At 45.8% G+C, this 18,377-nt stretch overlaps 1 protein-coding gene across 2 annotated transcripts; it reads right to left on the bottom strand.

The window, feature by feature from the left end:
• Nucleotides 1-1,098: 1,098 nt before the first annotated feature.
• Nucleotides 1,099-8,918, bottom strand: LOC120375463 (TLC domain-containing protein 5-like). 2 transcript variants are annotated; one of them, XM_039496112.1, is made up of 4 exons: nucleotides 8,668-8,918; nucleotides 7,648-7,754; nucleotides 6,898-7,072; nucleotides 1,099-4,641 (listed from the first exon to the last, which is right to left on the bottom strand). In XM_039496112.1, the coding sequence occupies exons 3-4, from the start codon at nucleotides 6,971-6,973 to the stop codon at nucleotides 4,103-4,105; spliced, it is 615 nt and encodes a 204-aa protein (XP_039352046.1). In that variant the 5' UTR covers nucleotides 6,974-7,072; nucleotides 7,648-7,754; nucleotides 8,668-8,918; the 3' UTR covers nucleotides 1,099-4,102. The 2 variants fall into 2 exon arrangements, with proteins under 2 accessions (XP_039352046.1, XP_039352045.1); XM_039496111.1 differs by having other exon boundaries at nucleotides 6,898-7,097; nucleotides 8,668-8,905.
• Nucleotides 8,919-18,377: the final 9,459 nt, after the last annotated feature.

Genomic DNA, 18,377 nt, shown 5'->3' with positions numbered 1-18,377 from the left:
AAACCTCCCCCGCAAGGGAACCAACTTACTTTTCTCATACAGCTTTTTCCCCATTTCTACAGGCTTGAGCCTTTGCTGCAGTAGGCAAGGCCAGCACAGACCCTAGGCTCACATCCTGTTTGAGAAACTATAACCAACCAGCAGAATCGTGACATTTGATCTGCAAGAATCAGTGTTGACAGCCACAGCCTGGGAAGTTTCAGTGCATTGCTTTGGAGGACTCACGGAGGAAGACAACAGCACTGTGACTGGCCGTAATACAGCAGTGTTAAGGTTCCAACTGAGATCAAGGTCCCCCAATCAGCCCAGGTGCTGCAGGTAGAATCTTACTAGACAGGACAGACTCAGGACATTTTATACCTATGCAGGGGAGAATCTAATTTTTGATTTTTAAAAATAATTTCAACAGATGTTTATTTTAAGCATCAATTTACATGTTCACAGTTGTACAAAGTTATGATTAAGTTTCTGTTTATCAAATTTTCACAGTTGCAGGAAATTAGGAAGAATATTTAATAGATGAGGAGATTCAAAAAATGAATGCTTTTAACAGGTAAAACACAAATGGTCAATATCACTTTAAAACATACAAAGTAAACATCCTTAAATTAAGCTCTGAAAAGTTCTCAAGCAGCATTTCTCTTACTTTGCCTGTCTATAAATTGATTATTATGGATGGAAATGTCACTTTTGGTGGTGTCAGTGAAATTGAAATTTACCAATACAAATCTAGTTCTTCCAAGCCTAATTATACTCATTTTATAGATGGGGAAACTCAGGCACAGAGAACCAGTGACTTGCCCATGGTCCCATGGAAAGTGTGTAGCAGAGCCAGGAATTGAACCCAGATTTCTGGAGTCCCAGGCCAGTCATTTCATCAGTAAACTTTCCTTCAACCTACATTTTTTCCTTTTTTCATAATACCAATTAGCATGTGGGTTGTAACATGCACAGTAATAGAACACTAGATTTGTTAGGCTGCATGACTTATAAATCTCAAAGATACTTCGTGTCAAACAGTGAGAAACGGTGATGGGTTGGCTCCCCTCAAATTGCAAGCTGAGTTAGTTGAAGATTTCTGGGCACTTCCTTTTGATAAAAAGCCTGCCGTTTTATCTGCCATGTATCCCATTGTTCTGGGGACAAGCTTGTTTTTATTAAAGATTAAATCTGCTATTTTTTTGAGTGATTTGATAGTGATGTCAAACTATCAGATCCATCAGCAGTTGTGAGTTGGTGAAGTCTCTTAATGCACCATCCCCTTCCCAATCTTCTTACACCTGCAAGAGAATATGTAGAACTATAAAGGGCTGCTAGCATTGGGACACAAAGGCCTCTCACATAGTCCCTCTTTTTAATGTTAAGTGAGCGTCCCTTCCAAAGCATTTTACCAAATGCATTTTCCTAAAAACCAGCCAACTCTGGGTTGGAAGTCAGCAGTGGAACACAGGGCACAGTCAGAACAAGAAGCAAATTTTAGACAAGGTCATTTTAGAAGACCTCTGCTTTAGGCAAAGAGCCATATGACCTTTCCTGCCCAGCAAGAACCTCAGTTTAAAGGTCTCCTCTAAGACTTCCCCCAAAACCTATACACACACTGCATAGTACTTGCTCTGAGAACCGTATTGACCCTGCTGAGGAGCGAGTCGAGGTGTCCCAAAGCTGATTGTAAGAGGACTACCTCCTCTGTCCTTTGGACAACCAAAAACAGGCTGGATGCTTCCTAGTTTTATAGCCACCTGTTTGTCCTCTCCACCCGTTCATCAGTACAGCCTTGTGCAGCAACCTACAAGTGGACACTTTAGCTCACTCTCTGGAGCATGACACACAAAGGTCTCCTTGCTTGAGATCCTGTATCCCTTGCACCCGCCAACCTTTTCATCTTTCACTTCCTTCTTCTCCTTTAGCTGTTCTCCTTTAGCTAATGGTTCTGATTAGCTCATCAGCCTGCTGCCTAATTAAGCAGGGTGTGTGTGTGTGGGTGTGTGGAGGATAGTGGTCAGAGTGCTAGCTCTTGGTTCCTACCCCTCTGTCACACAGATGCTTGGGCCATTAAGTCCTACCCTACAAACCTGGACCCAAAGAGGTTCCGGAGTACAGCAGCTAGAAGGTGAAGGCAATGCATTTGCTTTAGGAGAGAGGTCAGCAAGCAAACCACAACTTGAGTCACAGCAGTCCTGGGTCCTACCATCCCACGTTTAAAGAGAGACTGTGCACAGTAAATTTATGCTACAAAAGACAGTCACTTTATTACAAATCTTTTCAGCCTGGAGCAAACTCAGGCAAGAAGTTCATAACTCATGCTAGTCCTGGCACACAACCTTCGCATAGCCGAGGGCTCCGGCTGACTTGCATGTGTATTTCCTTGAAGACTCCATTCGTATTTCCAACCGTAACACATTCAGAATATATTGAACCACCTTTGAGGCCACACCTTCTCTTGCTTTTCCTTCCAATTCCCCTTCATTTTTCATCTCTCATTGCAACTGCAGGTTTCCTTCCTGCCCCCCCATGAGATTCCCCCCCCCCCCCCCCCACACACACTCCTTCACTGCCCCACCTCTCACACATGTGCACTCAGGTGACTGGGGGATGGAGCATGCACCACTTCCCCCACCCTCAACCCCAAGGCAGATAACAGCGCAAAGAGGGGCAGCCACAATAGGCTCCGAATAAGGGGGTGAGGGGTAGAAGACCCTTGATCACCACAGGAGCTGTATTCCCCACTATAGTCATTCATCCTGCCTTCAAACTCCCCCAGCAGCAGCAATACCATGGCTTTGATAGAGCAGGGGGAAGGCTCACCCTTCCCAGCCTGATGAAATTTCAGAGCAGGCAGGGAAATCAACCTCTGTAGCCTGAGGCCAACACCTGGCCATTTGTTCCTCAGCTGCAACAGGAGAGGTTTTACAGCAGAGCTGAAATGGGAGCTGCTGTCTCCAGCATAGTGCAATCCACACAGTAAAGCCGGAGGGAAATCAAGTGCAAGTGCAGGGAGATTAAAACATACGTGCCCCTGAGACCTGGAGCCCACTGCGACAGATCCAGGGCAGGGACACTGCATTGAAGCCTACACACTTGCACACAGACATTTAACTGTCACACCTGCAAAACAGTGTCTGGTTTTCCTGTGACTTTAGCACTCACAAAAGATTCTGGCTTCACACCTCTGGAGATGGTTCATATGCAGAGCAGGTATGGGCTGGGGACAAGATTCTCCTCTATTATCCTGCCCCTGAAAGGATCCCTTTAGCAGCAGGGTGAGGGGTGGGCTTCAGTCCATTGTCTCGCATTGCTGAGAAGGCCAAGGAGAACCACGCCACAGGAACACCTCTCTACAAAGCAGTGTACTGAGCAGATGGGCCCCAATTCTGATCCCACTTTTGCTAGTGCAACGTCAGAGTAACTCCACTGAAGTTACATTGCTACAAATAAGACCAGAACTGGGTTGTGTGAGTATAAATACCAATAGCAGAAGCAAGACTAAGGGCAAGAGGCATTTCACGAAAAGCAACCGGGCAAAGACGTTGCCTCAGTTATTAGCCCAACAGCAGTCCCATCCCTTAAAAACAAAAAACAAAACAAAAAAAACTTAGCTTCTAAAGATACCAGGCTCAACCACAATAAATACTTGGCATTCGTGCAGTGCCTCTCGTCCAAGTGTGCATTATGTTATTGCGTAGCTTGGGAAAGTGAGGCAGAGGGCAAGCGACTTCACACAGCTGACAGAGCTGGGAAGATCAGACTCCCCACAGACCTACTGCCTCCGAGAAGTAAGTTGTTACAAAGTGTGCCTGGACTGTGCAGTTTGCCTGGAGCAGACTGAAGAGCTCGAGTGGTATCTAGCCTCCCTTTTGAGACCGCTGGAGAAGTTAGTACTGTCACACCCTTCTGTAGGATTCCCTTTCCCCATCAGCATTTGCTAGACACCTGCAGCACCGTCTGATTCCGGCTCATCCAGCTTGTGACAGCCAATACTAAATGGTCCATTTCACATTATTGCTGGTGTTGAACAGTTCTCTCTTACAGAGCTTGACTGCCCAGGCCAGAATTCCCAGTCCCTTATTGCCAGGTTAGATACATTAGTCCATTCAGCACAAGGTTAATGAGGTGTCAGATGTCCATTGGTTTTCAGGGGCACGACCCCGCCGCTCACACTCCTCCAGGCATGGTACTTTTTCAACACTTTTCTCCTAGCAAAGCTGCAGATTTCAACCATGAACCCCAGGGACACTATGTACATAGCCAGGCCTCCAGCCTTGAGTAGCCATATGGGGCTGGAAGAGACGATCACAGAATACATGATCTGGCCTCCCACCCCAATCCGCAGCACTATAAAGAGAGCCACAAAGGAGAAATCCACCACTTCCCCAATGAAGCTGTAGTAGTGCCCAGTTTCCCGCAGGAACCAGCGGGCCTGCAACAGCGGGTTGGTGATCTCGCTGACGAAGACAATGGCATTAATTTCGGTGGCTGACTTGCCGAGCCCCAGCACGAGCACCATGCCACCAATACTCAGCGTGTGATGAGACAGCATGAGATCTCCTTCTGTCTTGAAGTACATGCACCAGCTGAGGTCAAAGATAAAGTAACCCAAGGTAAGGCACAGCACACGGACCTGGAGAGGCGTGTTTGGCGTCCCTGAAAGGAAAGACATATGCATTAAACTGAAAAGAAAGACTCCTAAGGGCTCCATTTCTAAAAGCTACACAGTAATACAGTTCACCAGACTATGAAAAACAGTGGCTGCTCACTCAGTAGATTTGCTCTCTGGGGTGTATGCAGAGTCTGAGCTGCCAACTTGAGACACTCACCCCCAGATTTACTACTTCTGGGTTCCATTAGCACAGCAGAGCCTATGTAGCTCAAAGAGAGCTGATGCATGAGGCAAAGCCGACTTTGTTAGTAGAACAGTTAGCTTTGCAACTGGAGTGAAGGTATATTCTGCCAATGCAACAGCATAGGTGTAACTGAAGGCAAAATCTCCACAGCGATGCACAAGTCAGAAAGAACCCAGCTTGACTCTCAGATCTCAGGTTAAGTCTGCAGGCAGCTGGCAGGTAGAAAGATATTTTACCTTGTCAACTTAGCAAGTATGAATAGGAATCGCTGAAAGACAATGACCTTAAATAAATAAAGCAAGACAAAACCAAGCGAAAGACCCAAACTGTCCTCTACATCCTGGGCTTGTTGGATGGGAGGGATTTTGTCCATCAAGAGCCCCTCCCCCCCAGTCCCCTTTCCCCATTTCTACAGTCCCAAGTGTATAGCCCTAAAAGTCTACCGTGCTTCACACACTAATGGTAGCAGATGTTTGGGGTCAAATTGAGAAGGTACAGCCTGAAGAGGGGGAATGAAGGAGTGCGGTAGCTCACCGGTTCCTTTAGGCTACTTAGCAGCCCAGGATGGACTCTTAAGGATCTACCAGACAGAACATCTGTAGTGCCATACGCTATGGACCCAACTCCTCCCATCCCTGGCATACCCACATAGCCCTATGCGATGTTTGTGCTGGGGAATTCTTCCCTGGCAAGGTGCGGGATATGAATGGCCTCTAGAAGCCAGCTCGGAAAGATCAGATTTTTAATCCATAATGTCGATTTCACTGTACACCCACAAACCCACCAAAATATTTCCATCAATAATAATTGAAATTTACAGATAAGGAAAGCAAGAAAAACGCTGCTTGAGAACTTGTTAGAGTCAAAATCCAGTGATTTAGACCTCTGAATTAGGCTGGTTACAAATGGACCAGTGAATGAATAGTTCAATCAACAAATCATTTCTGGATTTAGGATATTTATTTTTTATATCTTGACATGTGACATGGACACTTTGTGGGTTTTGCAGTATAGTTGTAGCCGTGTTGGTCCCAGGATATGACAGCCACAAGGTGGGTGAGGGGATCTCTTTTATTGGACCAACTTCTGTTGGTGAAAGGTACAAGCTTTCAAGCTCCACAGAGCTCTTCTCCAGGTCTGTGGGCCCTTGAGCTCTGTGGAGCTCAAAAGCTTGGCTCTTTTAACAACCAAAGTTGGCCAGAAAAAGGGTATTACCTCACCCACCTTGTCCCTCTCAGTTTGTGTTTTAAACTTTAAAGCTTGAACTCTTGGAATCTCAACTTTTACTGTCATTAAATAATTATCTGACCTCCCTACATAGTTGCCCACAACTGTGAAAATTTCAAATTTATAAAAATACAAAAACTGCTTAAAAACGAACAATCGAAATTACCCACCAAAGTTAATCAACACTGAATTCTACCAGGCCTATTTATAAGCCACCAGAGCAGCAGGGTTGCGCATGGGGGAGGGCAGAGTCTATCCCCACTAGAGAGCTCTCTCAGTTTAGGGGCCTGAACAGTGACAGTCAGGCATTGTCCTCACGCTAACAGCAGGAACCCCACTGACTTCCAGAGGATGAGCGAGACATGCAGGATGTGGGATGAGGTCAGAAATGGGAGTAAAGAAGAGAGTTTCTTTATTCTTGATGAAGTCTAGAAACATGCACAGCTCTTTGTCCAACAGCTTAGCCAAGGCCCTGCCCCAAGGAATTTCAGCATACTGCTAAGTACAAAAGGGGGAAAAAGGAAAAAGAAAGAAAAGAAAAAGAAAAGAAAGCCTGAGGGTGGGGATAGGCAGTCAAGGATTGAAAGAAAGAGAGATGGGTCTCAAGAAGGTCGCAGGGGCTTGGCCTACAGGTAGGCAAAGAAAACGAGGTTCCAAGCACAGATGGGAGCAAGGAAGAGGGAGACCAGGTGTAGATAGCAAGAAATAGCAAATGGAGCTCTAAGGAGAGACAGCTAATCCTCCTGCACCGATCACAGGTAGGACAGAGACACTGCCTCTTTTCAGTGAGAAGATCACTTGTCCCAGGGCAAAACTCCATCAAACATACCTGCGTGAGTTAGAGGCCAGGGGCCATCGATAAGAGCAACGTAGCCAGAGAGGCAGGTGACAATGATCCCATGCATCAGAGTGACCAGCCGGCAGCTCCACTCGTAAGTACGGTGCTTATTCCAATAGCAGAAACTGGCGTAGAGGGAGAGCCAGGCAGTCAGGCTGCAGGTCACCTGGAAAATGACGGAGAGCATCATCCTAGAATGGACAGAGAAAGAAGGCTACTGGTGAAGTAACCCCTCTAAAAAGATCCCCACCACCACAGTTAGCACTGATCAGCACCAGCTGCTACACCCAAGGACTCAGATGGAAGAGATGCACAGAACCATCCTCAACCCTGTACTTTTGTCATCCTACCCAACCTTTTTGCCCCCCACCTAGGCATTTTGCCAATCAGTTTCTCCACAGGCCCGTTCACGTTACTGAAATTTGAAGAGGTTTCACAAACAACCACCTCACCCATTTCAAGCTGGCAAACAGATGCACAGAAGACAGATACAAAATCCCCATCCCTGCTTACATGTTTTTGCATGGTAGAGTCAAGTGCTCAACACATGGCTGTGGGTCTGTTGGAGACATCATCATGTGTACGCCTGGAAGCCGTTCCTCTAGGTACCGCACCAACCCACAAAGATGGTCCCTGCCCCAAAGAGCTTACACTCTCAGACTAGAGACTACGGGGGTCTACCACTGACAGGGAGAGCACAAGAAAATGACCTTTTTTGAAAATTGATCCCATGAGACTCACCTTATCTCATCAACAGGAGGCAGAGCCAGATCCGCTACATCCAATGCCTAGACTTCCACCACTTGCCTTAAAGTTATTAGCTGGCTGTTCTAACAGACGGGTGTCCTCTGTGGATCAGCCAGCATGTTGCATGAAAAGTAGCCCGGTCGGGTGGGGGTGTGGGGATGGTTTGGAGAGGAGAGAAGAGAAAAGGTTTGACTGCTACAATGACATAACTAGCACTCTGCATGATAGTAACCCAATGTCAGCACAAGCCAGGGAAAAGCCCTAGGTAAGCCGAAGGGTGTGTAGGGCAATGGGGATACAAAGGGAGGAGATGGGAAGTCAGTGCACGGCTGGGTGCAGACCTATTCTAGAGAGTAGCTAGCTTAGGGGGAGAGGCAATTCCTTGGGCTTTCCCCCTTTGGAGCGAGCACGGTCACAGCAAGACACACCACTTGCTTAATTGGGCATTAAAAACTCCAGAGCCACCATGCCAGCCCCATCCCTGGGCCAGGGCACAGCACAGTGAGTTGAATGCCATTCCCCTACCCACCACCGCCCCCATTCCAGCTCCTGTTCATGGGGTGGGGGGGAGGGAGAAGGAAGGCACATGGGGGACCTGATCCAATATCCAGTTATCTCCATCCTCCCTGGTTGCTGAGCCAGGGGAGGGATAGCAGCAGCAGCAGCACACCCTGGTTAACTTACGAAGAGCCAGGGTGTGCCAGGAACCCACCCTGGCTCCCCTGAGGGACACAGGAGAGCTCCTGCCTAGGACGCTCCAGGAGGGTCTGAGTCCCCAGCCAGGACATAAGAGCGCAGCCCCTGGGAATCCCAGCCCTCTGGGAGAGGGCAGGAGTCTCTTCCAGGCAGCCCCAGGCAGGGGCGCTGGAACTAGGGGTTCAGCCGCACCCCCAGGCTAGAAGTGGTTTACAGTTTGGTTCAGTGGCTCTCAGCACCCCCGTTATGCACATTGTTTCAGCGCCCCCAGCCCCATGCATGGCCTTTAACTTGGGGACCCCCACCCCCAGGAGTTACCTGGCTGGTCCAGCTGCCTCCCCCCGCAGCTCCGGCCGCCCCTCTCCAGCGCTGCGCATCCAGGCGCCGCCGGCCTCCAAAAGCCCCGGGGGCCTCGCAGCTGGGGGAAGGCGGCAGCAGGGGCGGAGCTGGCGCAGACACAGGTTTCTCCACTCAGCTCAGCAGCTGCTGGCAGGGAGAAGGCAGCGGGGCAGCAAAGGGGCGGTCCTCTCCCGACCAGTAGGAATGGGGCTCGGGGCATAACTCCAGGGGGGAGCTCCCCCCATCCAGCCCAGTTTAGAAAGAGAGGGTGAAACACTGGTCATGGGTTTCAGAAAGGGGGTGGGGGTAGGAGGTGGAAGGAAAAGGAGGTGGGGAAGAAGAGACGGGAAGAATGCAGGGAGGGAGGAGTGAGAATGTATCTGTTCCTGGTGGAGAGGTGGGAGCTATTGTTATTTTAATATGTTCCAGGAGAAAAACAGATGTAATCACTAGTTTGGTCTGGCTGGTGGGAGGAGGGACTGGGTCCATCCGTGGACAGGCACTGCTTAGAGCTGGTCATTCATTTTGTCAACTCCCCTTCCCCCCATTACTATTATCTGACTGGCTTTCATACAGCCCTTGGCCTGGTATTTCACAGGTAATGTGAACAGATGCCTGGATCCATAAGTAGTTTCCAAAGGGCCCCTCCAGCTTTCATGAGGCTGTGTTGAAAACTAGGAACCCTGTTTCCTCTAAGAGCAAGGCCAGTCCACTGTAGAGATACCCTGTGCCAGCATGGGGCAGCAGCTGTCCACCTTAGGTACTTCAATGGGACCCTGGCACCATAGTGTCTGAGGGCTACATTCATGTCTGTGCCACTAGGGTGCTTGGGAGGCACAGCCTAGGGTCCCGGGGGCACTACTCTATTCTTTTCCAGTGAGTTGTGGGAAATCTTGTCTGTCCTGGGCACAGGGGAGAAAGCATGGGAAGGCTTTGGAGAATTAGCAACACTCGAGTGGTTGAACCTGGGTCCTCACTGCCGCATGGGTGGGTTACAAGCCAGGGTGTGAGCAGCCCTCTGGCTTTGGCCTGTTCTGCCGCCCCACAACACTTGGGGAAGAGGTTTTGTGTGTGGACAGGACGGGCAAAGGGGCAACCCGTGAGTAAGAACCTGAGTTAACCCTGCAGTGAGGCTAAGTCCTAAGTGACCTGCCCAAGGTCATACAGAAAGTCTGTGGCAGACCAGTGACTTGAACCCCACAAGCCCCAGACCAGCACCCTAACTCTGGGACCTTCCTCCCCCTTCTCATCGGGACTTTTAAGGGATCCTGGTGTAAACTCGAGGGGGAATGTTTACTATGGGAGAAGTAAACAAGGGAGTTATCAATAAATAACAAAACGTGAGTAAAGTTCCCACACCTTTCACAAGCCTGCTCAGGCCTGGCAGTGCTGAAAGAGCCGCCGCAGAAGGGGACCCTCTTATTCGTTATTACGTAAACAGCTAACTTCTAGGAGCTGCTTGGGGCTTCAGGTGGAGAGTTTGCAGCCTCAGCCATGCGGTTGTGCGAGTGAGACAAGGCTGCTAGGGTATGTCCATACCCAATCACAGGCTGTGAGTGCAGCTGGTGTGCACACACACCAGAGCATGCTCTGGTATGGGAGCAAGGAGGCTGCAGTGAAGTCTAGTTGCCTGAGCAATTCCCCAGGATTCTGGCTGGGCTTGCACTGTGTCACGGCTCCGGGACCTGAGCTAACAGTGTAGACATACCTTGAGACCAGAGAGTCTTAGGATTTCTTCAAAGTTGGAGAACATCTCAAAGTCTGGGTCCTGGACACCTCCCCACCCTTTTGCAGTCACATGAACACTCCCAGGGCTGCCCCAGCAATGGGAAAGTCACAATAGGGCATAAGAGTTTAAATGTAATTTTTAGCTTCTTTTAATGCAACTTAGCCGCTGGAAGCAAAGAGAAGGGCCAGCAGCATGTGACAGCAAACACCCTATTGACCACCTGTCAGAGCTCTGCAGACCAGAGTGTGGGGACCTGTCTGAGACAACAGCCGGGTCAGGAGGAGAGCTTCCTACAGAAAAACATTTCACACAGAGCAGCTCGGTGTTGACTGATGTTCAGGGCTGCCCCATCTCAGTGGTTTTTTCCTCAGACGGCTCTTTAAACATCAGCTGACTACACATGAGTATATAAGCTTGGAGTGGCAGCACACCCAGGCACCCACAAACACAAGACCGATGGGGCTTACCCAGATGTCTTTGAAGCAGAGGCTCAGACGGCAGATAGTTCACTCTTCCCCACCTGCTGGGATTCAGGTCACTGATGCATCCATCCTGAGAGGTAGATGGGGAATGAATCTTTCTCTCTTCTCTCCTTGGAGAGAGGTGCTGGGACAGCACCCTATTGCCAAGACCAGTTTCAGGCATATGGGTTTCTCCGGTCACCTAGTTCAGGAGATGGTTATCTGAGCTCTCCTAGCCTCTACACCCTGAGCAGGTCTGTCTGTGGACATTTGTCCTCTGCATTTTTTAGATGGTATTGTAGGTGGTGACAGTCAGGCTTGTCAAGCTGGAATTTCCTGCCCCATACTCTTTAGTCTGGGTCCAGGATACCTAAAAGATCATCCAAAGACCCCGAAGGGCAAGTTTGTTCCTCTGGCACAATAGAACTCTCAACAGTAAGAGTAAAGCTCATCTGTGCAGGAGATGGACCCTTCCCCGGGGGCAGCCCAAGACAGTGGAATGACCTCTCCCAGGAACTAAGGACCACCCCAAACCTTACCACCCGTCTCTCCATGTGTAAGGTGCATTTCTTTGACCTTGCCTTCTCCAGTATAAACACATAGGGGGGTCTATTTATTCAATTTTTTTAAAAGCCCCTACCAATACAAGACACTCCACTGCACACACTTCTCCCTCTGCAAAACACATAAAAGCAAACAACACATGACCGATGTGTACTAATATTGCTTAACGCACTACCTGAGGGTGCTCAGAGACTAGAGTTATCCACGCAGTGTAAGACCCCTATACAGGATGGACTAGAACCCAGATCTTGCTGAGAGTGAGTGCTTAGAATTGTTCAGGGAGTGCTTGGGAATAAAAACCTTTCTCCCTAGCACTGCTTATTAAACAACAGGGCATGTATGTTTTCCCCAATCAGTTCAAGGCACCTAAAAGATTCCCTTAGATAGTGTGTGTGTCCATAAACAGAAATGGCCAGTTTTATGCTGTGAGCTTTCCAGAGCAGAGACTGTATCTTACTATATGTATGTACAGCACCTAGCACACTGGGGTCTTAACCTTAGTGAGGGCAGTAAACACTAGTATAATACAAATGATAGAGCTCAGAGCTCACCCTCCAAAATGTACTCATGGGTGAAGCTTGAAATAGACTCAATTATTTAGAATAAGTTTTGGAAGTGAAATGTAAGCATGACTTGTTAGTTTGAAGTCAGATATTGATCTTAGTTGTAGCTGCGAAAACTCAGAGCAACTCACCTTAACTTCAAAGTGAGGGTCATTAACCACTGAGACAATTTACTTCGGGATGTGATGGATTCTCCCTCAACTGATGTATTTAAATCAAGAGTGGATGTCTTTCAAAAAAAATAATATATGTCCTAGCTCGACTACAAGATATGGGCTTGATGCAGACATTACTGGGTGAAATCTATGTCCTGTGTGATGTAGGAGGTCACACTAGATAACAATAATGGCCCCTTCCGGCCTTAAAATATATTAATCTATAAATTTGTTCTAGATTTTTACAGATGAAAATGAGACTGGAAGCTTGTGCTTTGTTTAGAGTCTGTTAAAAAAAAGTTTGCTTTCTGTAACCCTAGCAGTTCCAAATATATGGGAAATTCATCAGGCTAACACTCAGAGCCTTAACTGGTGTAAATCGGCATAGTCTTCAATAGTCTTCAATAGAGTGATGCTGATTGATACCAGCTGAGGATCTGGCCCTACATTGCAAGAGTAGCCGACACAGGTTCGAACATTGGGAGCATAATGCAGCAGCTTATAGTGTTTTTTGTAATGATGTTGTAGACTTGGAGATCTAAACTACATAAAGGGTCATAAAATCTGGAAATTTCACTGACTTCAGTGAAGTCGCTCCAGATTTACAACTATATAAATGAGAGCAGAATTTGGACTTGTCTAAATGGGGAAATTAACTAGAATAGCTCCCCCTTTTATTCCAGAATAAGAGTGTCCCCATGGGGAGCTATTCTGGAATAGCTATTGTGCTTTAAATTCACAATTTACCTTAATCTGAAATAACTTTCAGGTCATAGACAAGCCCTTGATTTCTCCTTTGCACACACAAACAATAGATTAATAGACACATATACTGAGTACCCACCATTGGAAAAGAAGGTCCCCTTTAAGGTGTCTGAAGTTGGACACCAAAAATCAAGGTACTCAAACTCACATGTCACTCTTGACAATCTTGGCCATGTTATAAGAATTTTTTTCCATGTCCCAAGGCAATAAAAGTCCCATTGACTTCAATGGGGCCAGGATTTGTCTGTCTTTATTAATTATTATTGATATTACTATAGTGCCCAGGAGACATAGTCATGGATCAGTACCCCATTGTGCTAGATTCTGTACAAACACAGGACAAAAAGGTATCTGCCCCAAGGAGCTTACAATGTATCTTGTAAGTTCTCTAGGGCAGGGATTGTGTGGGTTTCCATGCTTTAAAGTGCTGAACACCTTGCTGTTATTACAACTGAGGTTGTGGCTTCATTGTGCTAGGCACCGTACATACACATAGTAATGGACAACCGGTGCCCTGAAGAGCTTGGAGTCTGAGTAGACAAGACAAACAAAGGGTGAATGAATAGAAGCATTATGGCCTCTGTTTTACAGGTGGGAAATTGAGGGCCCAAGAGATTAAGTGACTTGCCCAAGGTCACCTAGGAAGTGACAGAGCCACAACCTGAACCCAGATCTCCTGAGCCACGGTCCAATGGTTTAAAGACAAGACCCTTCTTCCTGGCTGGTAGCCTTTAAATTATAACATCACTTTCATAACAGCAGTAACATTTTAAGTCTGTTTGTCTTACAGAAAAACACTCAAATCCCTTTCCCATGACATAGTTGCTTCCATTGTGTAGTAGAGTAAAATGAATTTTTAAAAAGCCATGCATCCTACAGTGGGAGGAGTTTATGCAGCTCCCTGTATATCAGCGGAGTGACTAACATCTGGTGCCTTTTTTGATATGATCAGAAAACAGGCATCACCTTTGCAGACAGGAAGACTTGTTGGGTCAAGTCACCTCTTTCAAATTACAGAGCAGTGTCTAGTCACCTTTGCCACATTTTACATGGGCACAACTGCTGCTTGAAATCATTGGCAAACTTGGCCCAGGCCAAAGTGCTGTTGTCTTTACTCAGAGTCGGCAGCATACTCGGTGCAGATGGATGGCTGCAGATCATGTTTAGTTTTGTCATTAAAGAAGTTACCTACATGTTTCCACCTTTTATCATACTCCCATATTTTGTTGCCTGGAGCTTCAAAGACATTCATGAAGAGCCTAAGAATTAAAGGCCATAATTCTTCCGTGTCCTTTGAGTGAGGGGTGAGAACCTTGTTCCCAAGCTCTGACATCCTCCTCATTTCTCCTGATGCAATTCCTCCTCTCCCGGGGCCTGAGCCTGTGAGGTGTGAACTACCTAGCAGGATCGGGCCTCCAGGACATATGGTAGGTGGATCATTGTAGTCACAGATCCATCAGCCCCATCTGTGGTCCATCACTTCTCTACCTCAGAACTCCCCCACAGACTGCAGTGCCAGGAGCCCCACAGAGCTGTAGTGACATGCAGGGGTGCAAACATTCTATAAACTGCAGGGTTTGGTGAAATTTTTCCACTAACTTTCCCCTCCACCCCCCCGATGGAAAGCTGGGTTTTTGAACATTTTTGTGGAAGGCATCTGCTTTCTTAGATTTTTTTTTAAGTTGACAACTCGAAACCCAAACATTTTTCAGTTTTCAGCCAAAAATTGTTGGCTTTCAAGCAGACCATTAGCATTCGTTTGCTTGTCTGTTCATTTTACACAATGTCTCAATTTTCTGCTGGAATAAAACTGCATTTTCTGAATCTGACCAACTCTACTGTTGCATCTGCTGGTCCTATTCTCCTTAAGTCAGCAGACCCACGCCAGCTCTGCAGTAAGCAGGGTGCTGCATGGGTGCATGCAGCACCCTGATGAGATTTCAGATATTGCCTCATTCTCTCATTAACAGTGTGCAACCACCCCATCCTCCCTAAAGTTCCATCTCAGAAAAGGCGTGTGATGTATGATTTTTAGGGTTGTCATTTTCTATATATTTGTACAGTGCCTAATGCAAGAAGATGCTTACCTGTTAACCTCTAGGCACTACCATAATATAAACGTTTAATAACTTTTGGATTTGTATTAACTCTCTCCCTCAGGATTATGTTTTTGTTCTGAATTTGTACAACACTTAGCAGAGTGGGGTCATGGTCCATGACTGGGACTCCTAGGTGCTATGATAATATAATAATAATAATAACGATAAATAATTCTGCAGCCAAAGCAGCTACCAACTGCCCAGCCTGGATTGACTAAACTGTTTATGTAAAGCCGATGGAAATGAATCAGGTCAACCACTTAATTATAATGTTGTATGTAATCTAATTATGTAGGAAAGAAAACAAAGATCCTGTATGTGAACAAAAGCAATGAGCACACCCTGGTGGTGTATGTATGCACATTTAAAATTTTTATTAAAGTTAATGTTTAAAATTAAATATACAGAAGTTAAGAGGGAAGGTACTGTACATCCAGGGTCCGGCTTGAGTTATGAGGGATTACAGCTATCAATTACAAGGATCACGAGAGACATACATATCACATAACCAGCATAGACCCAGATTGGGGTGCGGGAGTTTTTTAGAGCATCAGAGGATAAGTGGGCTCGGGTACGCCACCCATGGAATGTATTAAGAGTCCAAGTCAGTATCGGTGTTGCGAATAAGTACATGTTTCATCAGGGAAGGAAGTGGGTGATTTCCCTGGTCAGCAGTCTCCATTACTCCATGTGGTATTGACCGTGTCCTGTGATGTGTTCCGTATAAATGTGTCAGACACCACGAGCGGTCTCATGAGCCGGGCGTAGCGTCGCCCGACTCCACACACTTTCATATATGTATATCTTCCAAAACTAGTCTCAGCCAGAGATTATGCGGACAAAGTCTCCACTGGGGGCAGCATTAGTACAGGATGGGTGTGGGTAAATCCCAGCAGGTAAATGTGTATGAAAGAACTGCTGAACCAGGGTTCTAAGCTCCCTGGCACTGAATGGGAAGAACAGGCACTAAGAATCCAGCAGGATCCAGCTCATAACTTCTGCATTATCTGTCCACGTAATCTTGACTCATTTCTCAAAGTGGCGCCCCTACTCCAGGGTTGAAGGAGCATTTTAATGCTGGAGGTAAAAATACTCAGGTTTCCAGTCGCTATCTAAATGTACTTGGAGACACATTCGGATTCAAAAACATCTATTATAAGCCCACTAGCTAATCAGCCATGTTACTAATAGGGTGACCAGACAGCAAATGTGAAAAATCGGAACAGGGGGTGGGGGGTAATAGGAGTCTATATAAGAAAAAGACCCCAAAATTGTGACTGTCTCTATAAAATCGGGACATCTGGTCACCCTAGTTACTAATAATGCGTTAAAGGTGGGAATTTGAAAAGTGCCTGCATGATTTAGGAGCACAAATCCCATTGACAAATGTATTGAAGTTGGCTTTTCAAGGTCAGTGCTGTTTGTTACCTTTTGCAGCTCCTCATCTTGGACAGTGGAACTAGGTTAGTTATTTCACTTTTGCTTCTGGTCAGTTTCACCGGCAGGTGCTCATGAATTAGCACAAGGTTGCCATATTCAGGTGGCAGATTCTTGCCAAGACAACTATTTGAATATAAACAAAAAGTTGTTTATTATAAAACGTCAATGAAGACTGAAAATATTTCTGTTTATATTAGGTTTGCAATGAAAACAATCAAAATGTTAGGCCTAGAATACCTTAGAGTGTCTCTTTAACAGAGTCCCACGTGCAAAGCAGAGGGCTCATTTTTATCAGTCATAGAACCAAGTTCCCCGTATAAAAATATACTGTGGTATTTTAGTTATGGCCACAAAATACAGTAGTTGACAGTGTGTCCTGTAGTATTCTGTAGGATTTTAAATTGTTAGGTGTCACCTTTACCAGCATAAAAACTTATGCACCAATCCTGCACCATCAAGGAGGGCTTGGTGACTGCTGCACCTAGTGAAGGTAATGTGTTTCCACACAGGTGTTCTGTACTGCACACTTGGGGCCTTATGTTTAAGCCTAGAGCACGCTATTGCGAGAATCCCATTGAAGCTACTGGGACAATTGACAGCAGTAAGGGTAGGGAGTATTTGCAAGATAATCCTCTGAGGTTGAGCCACGCAGGCCACAGCAGGGTTTAAATGCAATTGTTAGAGCATAGTTACAGTGCGGTTTCCTTGACCAGCATAGAGTTTGTTTTTCCCTAGAGAATCCAGTGGTTAAATAAATGTCCCCTTTGTCTCGTACAGCTCCATTTGTCTAGTACAGTTCTGGGGGAAAAAAATCTCTTTCCATACTGGCAAGGGAAACGATACAAGGACTCGGCTAGCAAGAGCCACTAAGAAAATTCTAGCCATATTATGCAACGGGGCATAAGTAGAAAGTTTTCTGGACATATTGACCTGCATTTCTCTTCTGCCTTTTTACCAGTTGTATATAGGTCACTGAAATGAATGGAGTCATCCAGTTAGAAGGTAGTGGAGAATCAGACTCAAAGATTTGGGGCCATATCCCCATCTGATATAAATAAATGTAGCTCCATTCAAGTTAATGGATGAGATCTGGACTTTTATTAATTCTTATACTTATTATTGGAGCTGGTTGAAAATTTTCCAGTGAAACTTTTTTCCCCTGACAGAAAATGCGCTTTTGACCAAAATTAAAAATTTTGAAAAAAAATCATTTTATTTGATTTTTTTGTTAAAAAATTACAAATAGACATTTTTCAATTTTTTTCGGGAAAAAATTTCATTGGAAGGGAAAAACTCTCCACTCCTTAGCTCCTTTTTACTTCAAAATATTTTGTTGAAAAAAAAATAATGAAACCATTCACAGAAAAGTTTGAATGAAACCATTTTTCAATCAGCTGTAGTTATTATTAGAGTTTCTGGTTTCAGGATAAAAACCCCAATGAAGCAGAAAATTACAGAATAAGGTTCTATAAAATATATACAGCTGAACTATACAACATTTGCAGGATTGAGTTCTATGTGTGGAAGTGACTGAGAAACCCTAATGATCCATTAATTCATTGTGAGGTACAACCCCAGAATGTAGAGCCTTTTGGGGGCTTTTATAAACAAGATTGAATCAAGGAAAACAATTGTTCAAACCACTAATAAAACAGGATTTTTACTCCTAAAAATGTAGCTAGAGTTTGCCTAAAAATAAGCATCAGGCATCAGAAAAAGAAATAGAATTAACATTGCAAACCAGAATGTCTATTTACACTTTAAGAACCAGCACTTCAGCTGGTGTACATCGCTGATGCTCTACTGAAGTCATTGGAATTATGACAATTGACAGCAGCTGAGGATCTTGCTCATGACTTTGTAATGTATTTCATGTCTTAATTCTACTCTACAAATTTAAATATCTGCTCCTT

Source organism: Mauremys reevesii, linkage group 12 (assembly GCF_016161935.1).
Source record: "Mauremys reevesii isolate NIE-2019 linkage group 12, ASM1616193v1, whole genome shotgun sequence".
In the NCBI taxonomy this organism is placed as follows: domain Eukaryota; kingdom Metazoa; phylum Chordata; order Testudines; family Geoemydidae; genus Mauremys; species Mauremys reevesii.
This window is presented reverse-complemented; position numbering and strand designations above follow the sequence as displayed.

Bases quoted from the DNA above. Each gene is read 5' to 3' on its own strand.
- LOC120375463 (XM_039496111.1), bottom strand. From the start codon at position 7,096: ATGATGCTCTCCGTCATTTTCCAGGTGACCTGCAGCCTGACTGCCTGG. The intron at 4,642-6,897 runs GTATGTTTGATG...CTTTCCTTTCAG, and splicing joins CTGGCCTCTAACTCACGCAG to GGACGCCAAACACGCCTCTC.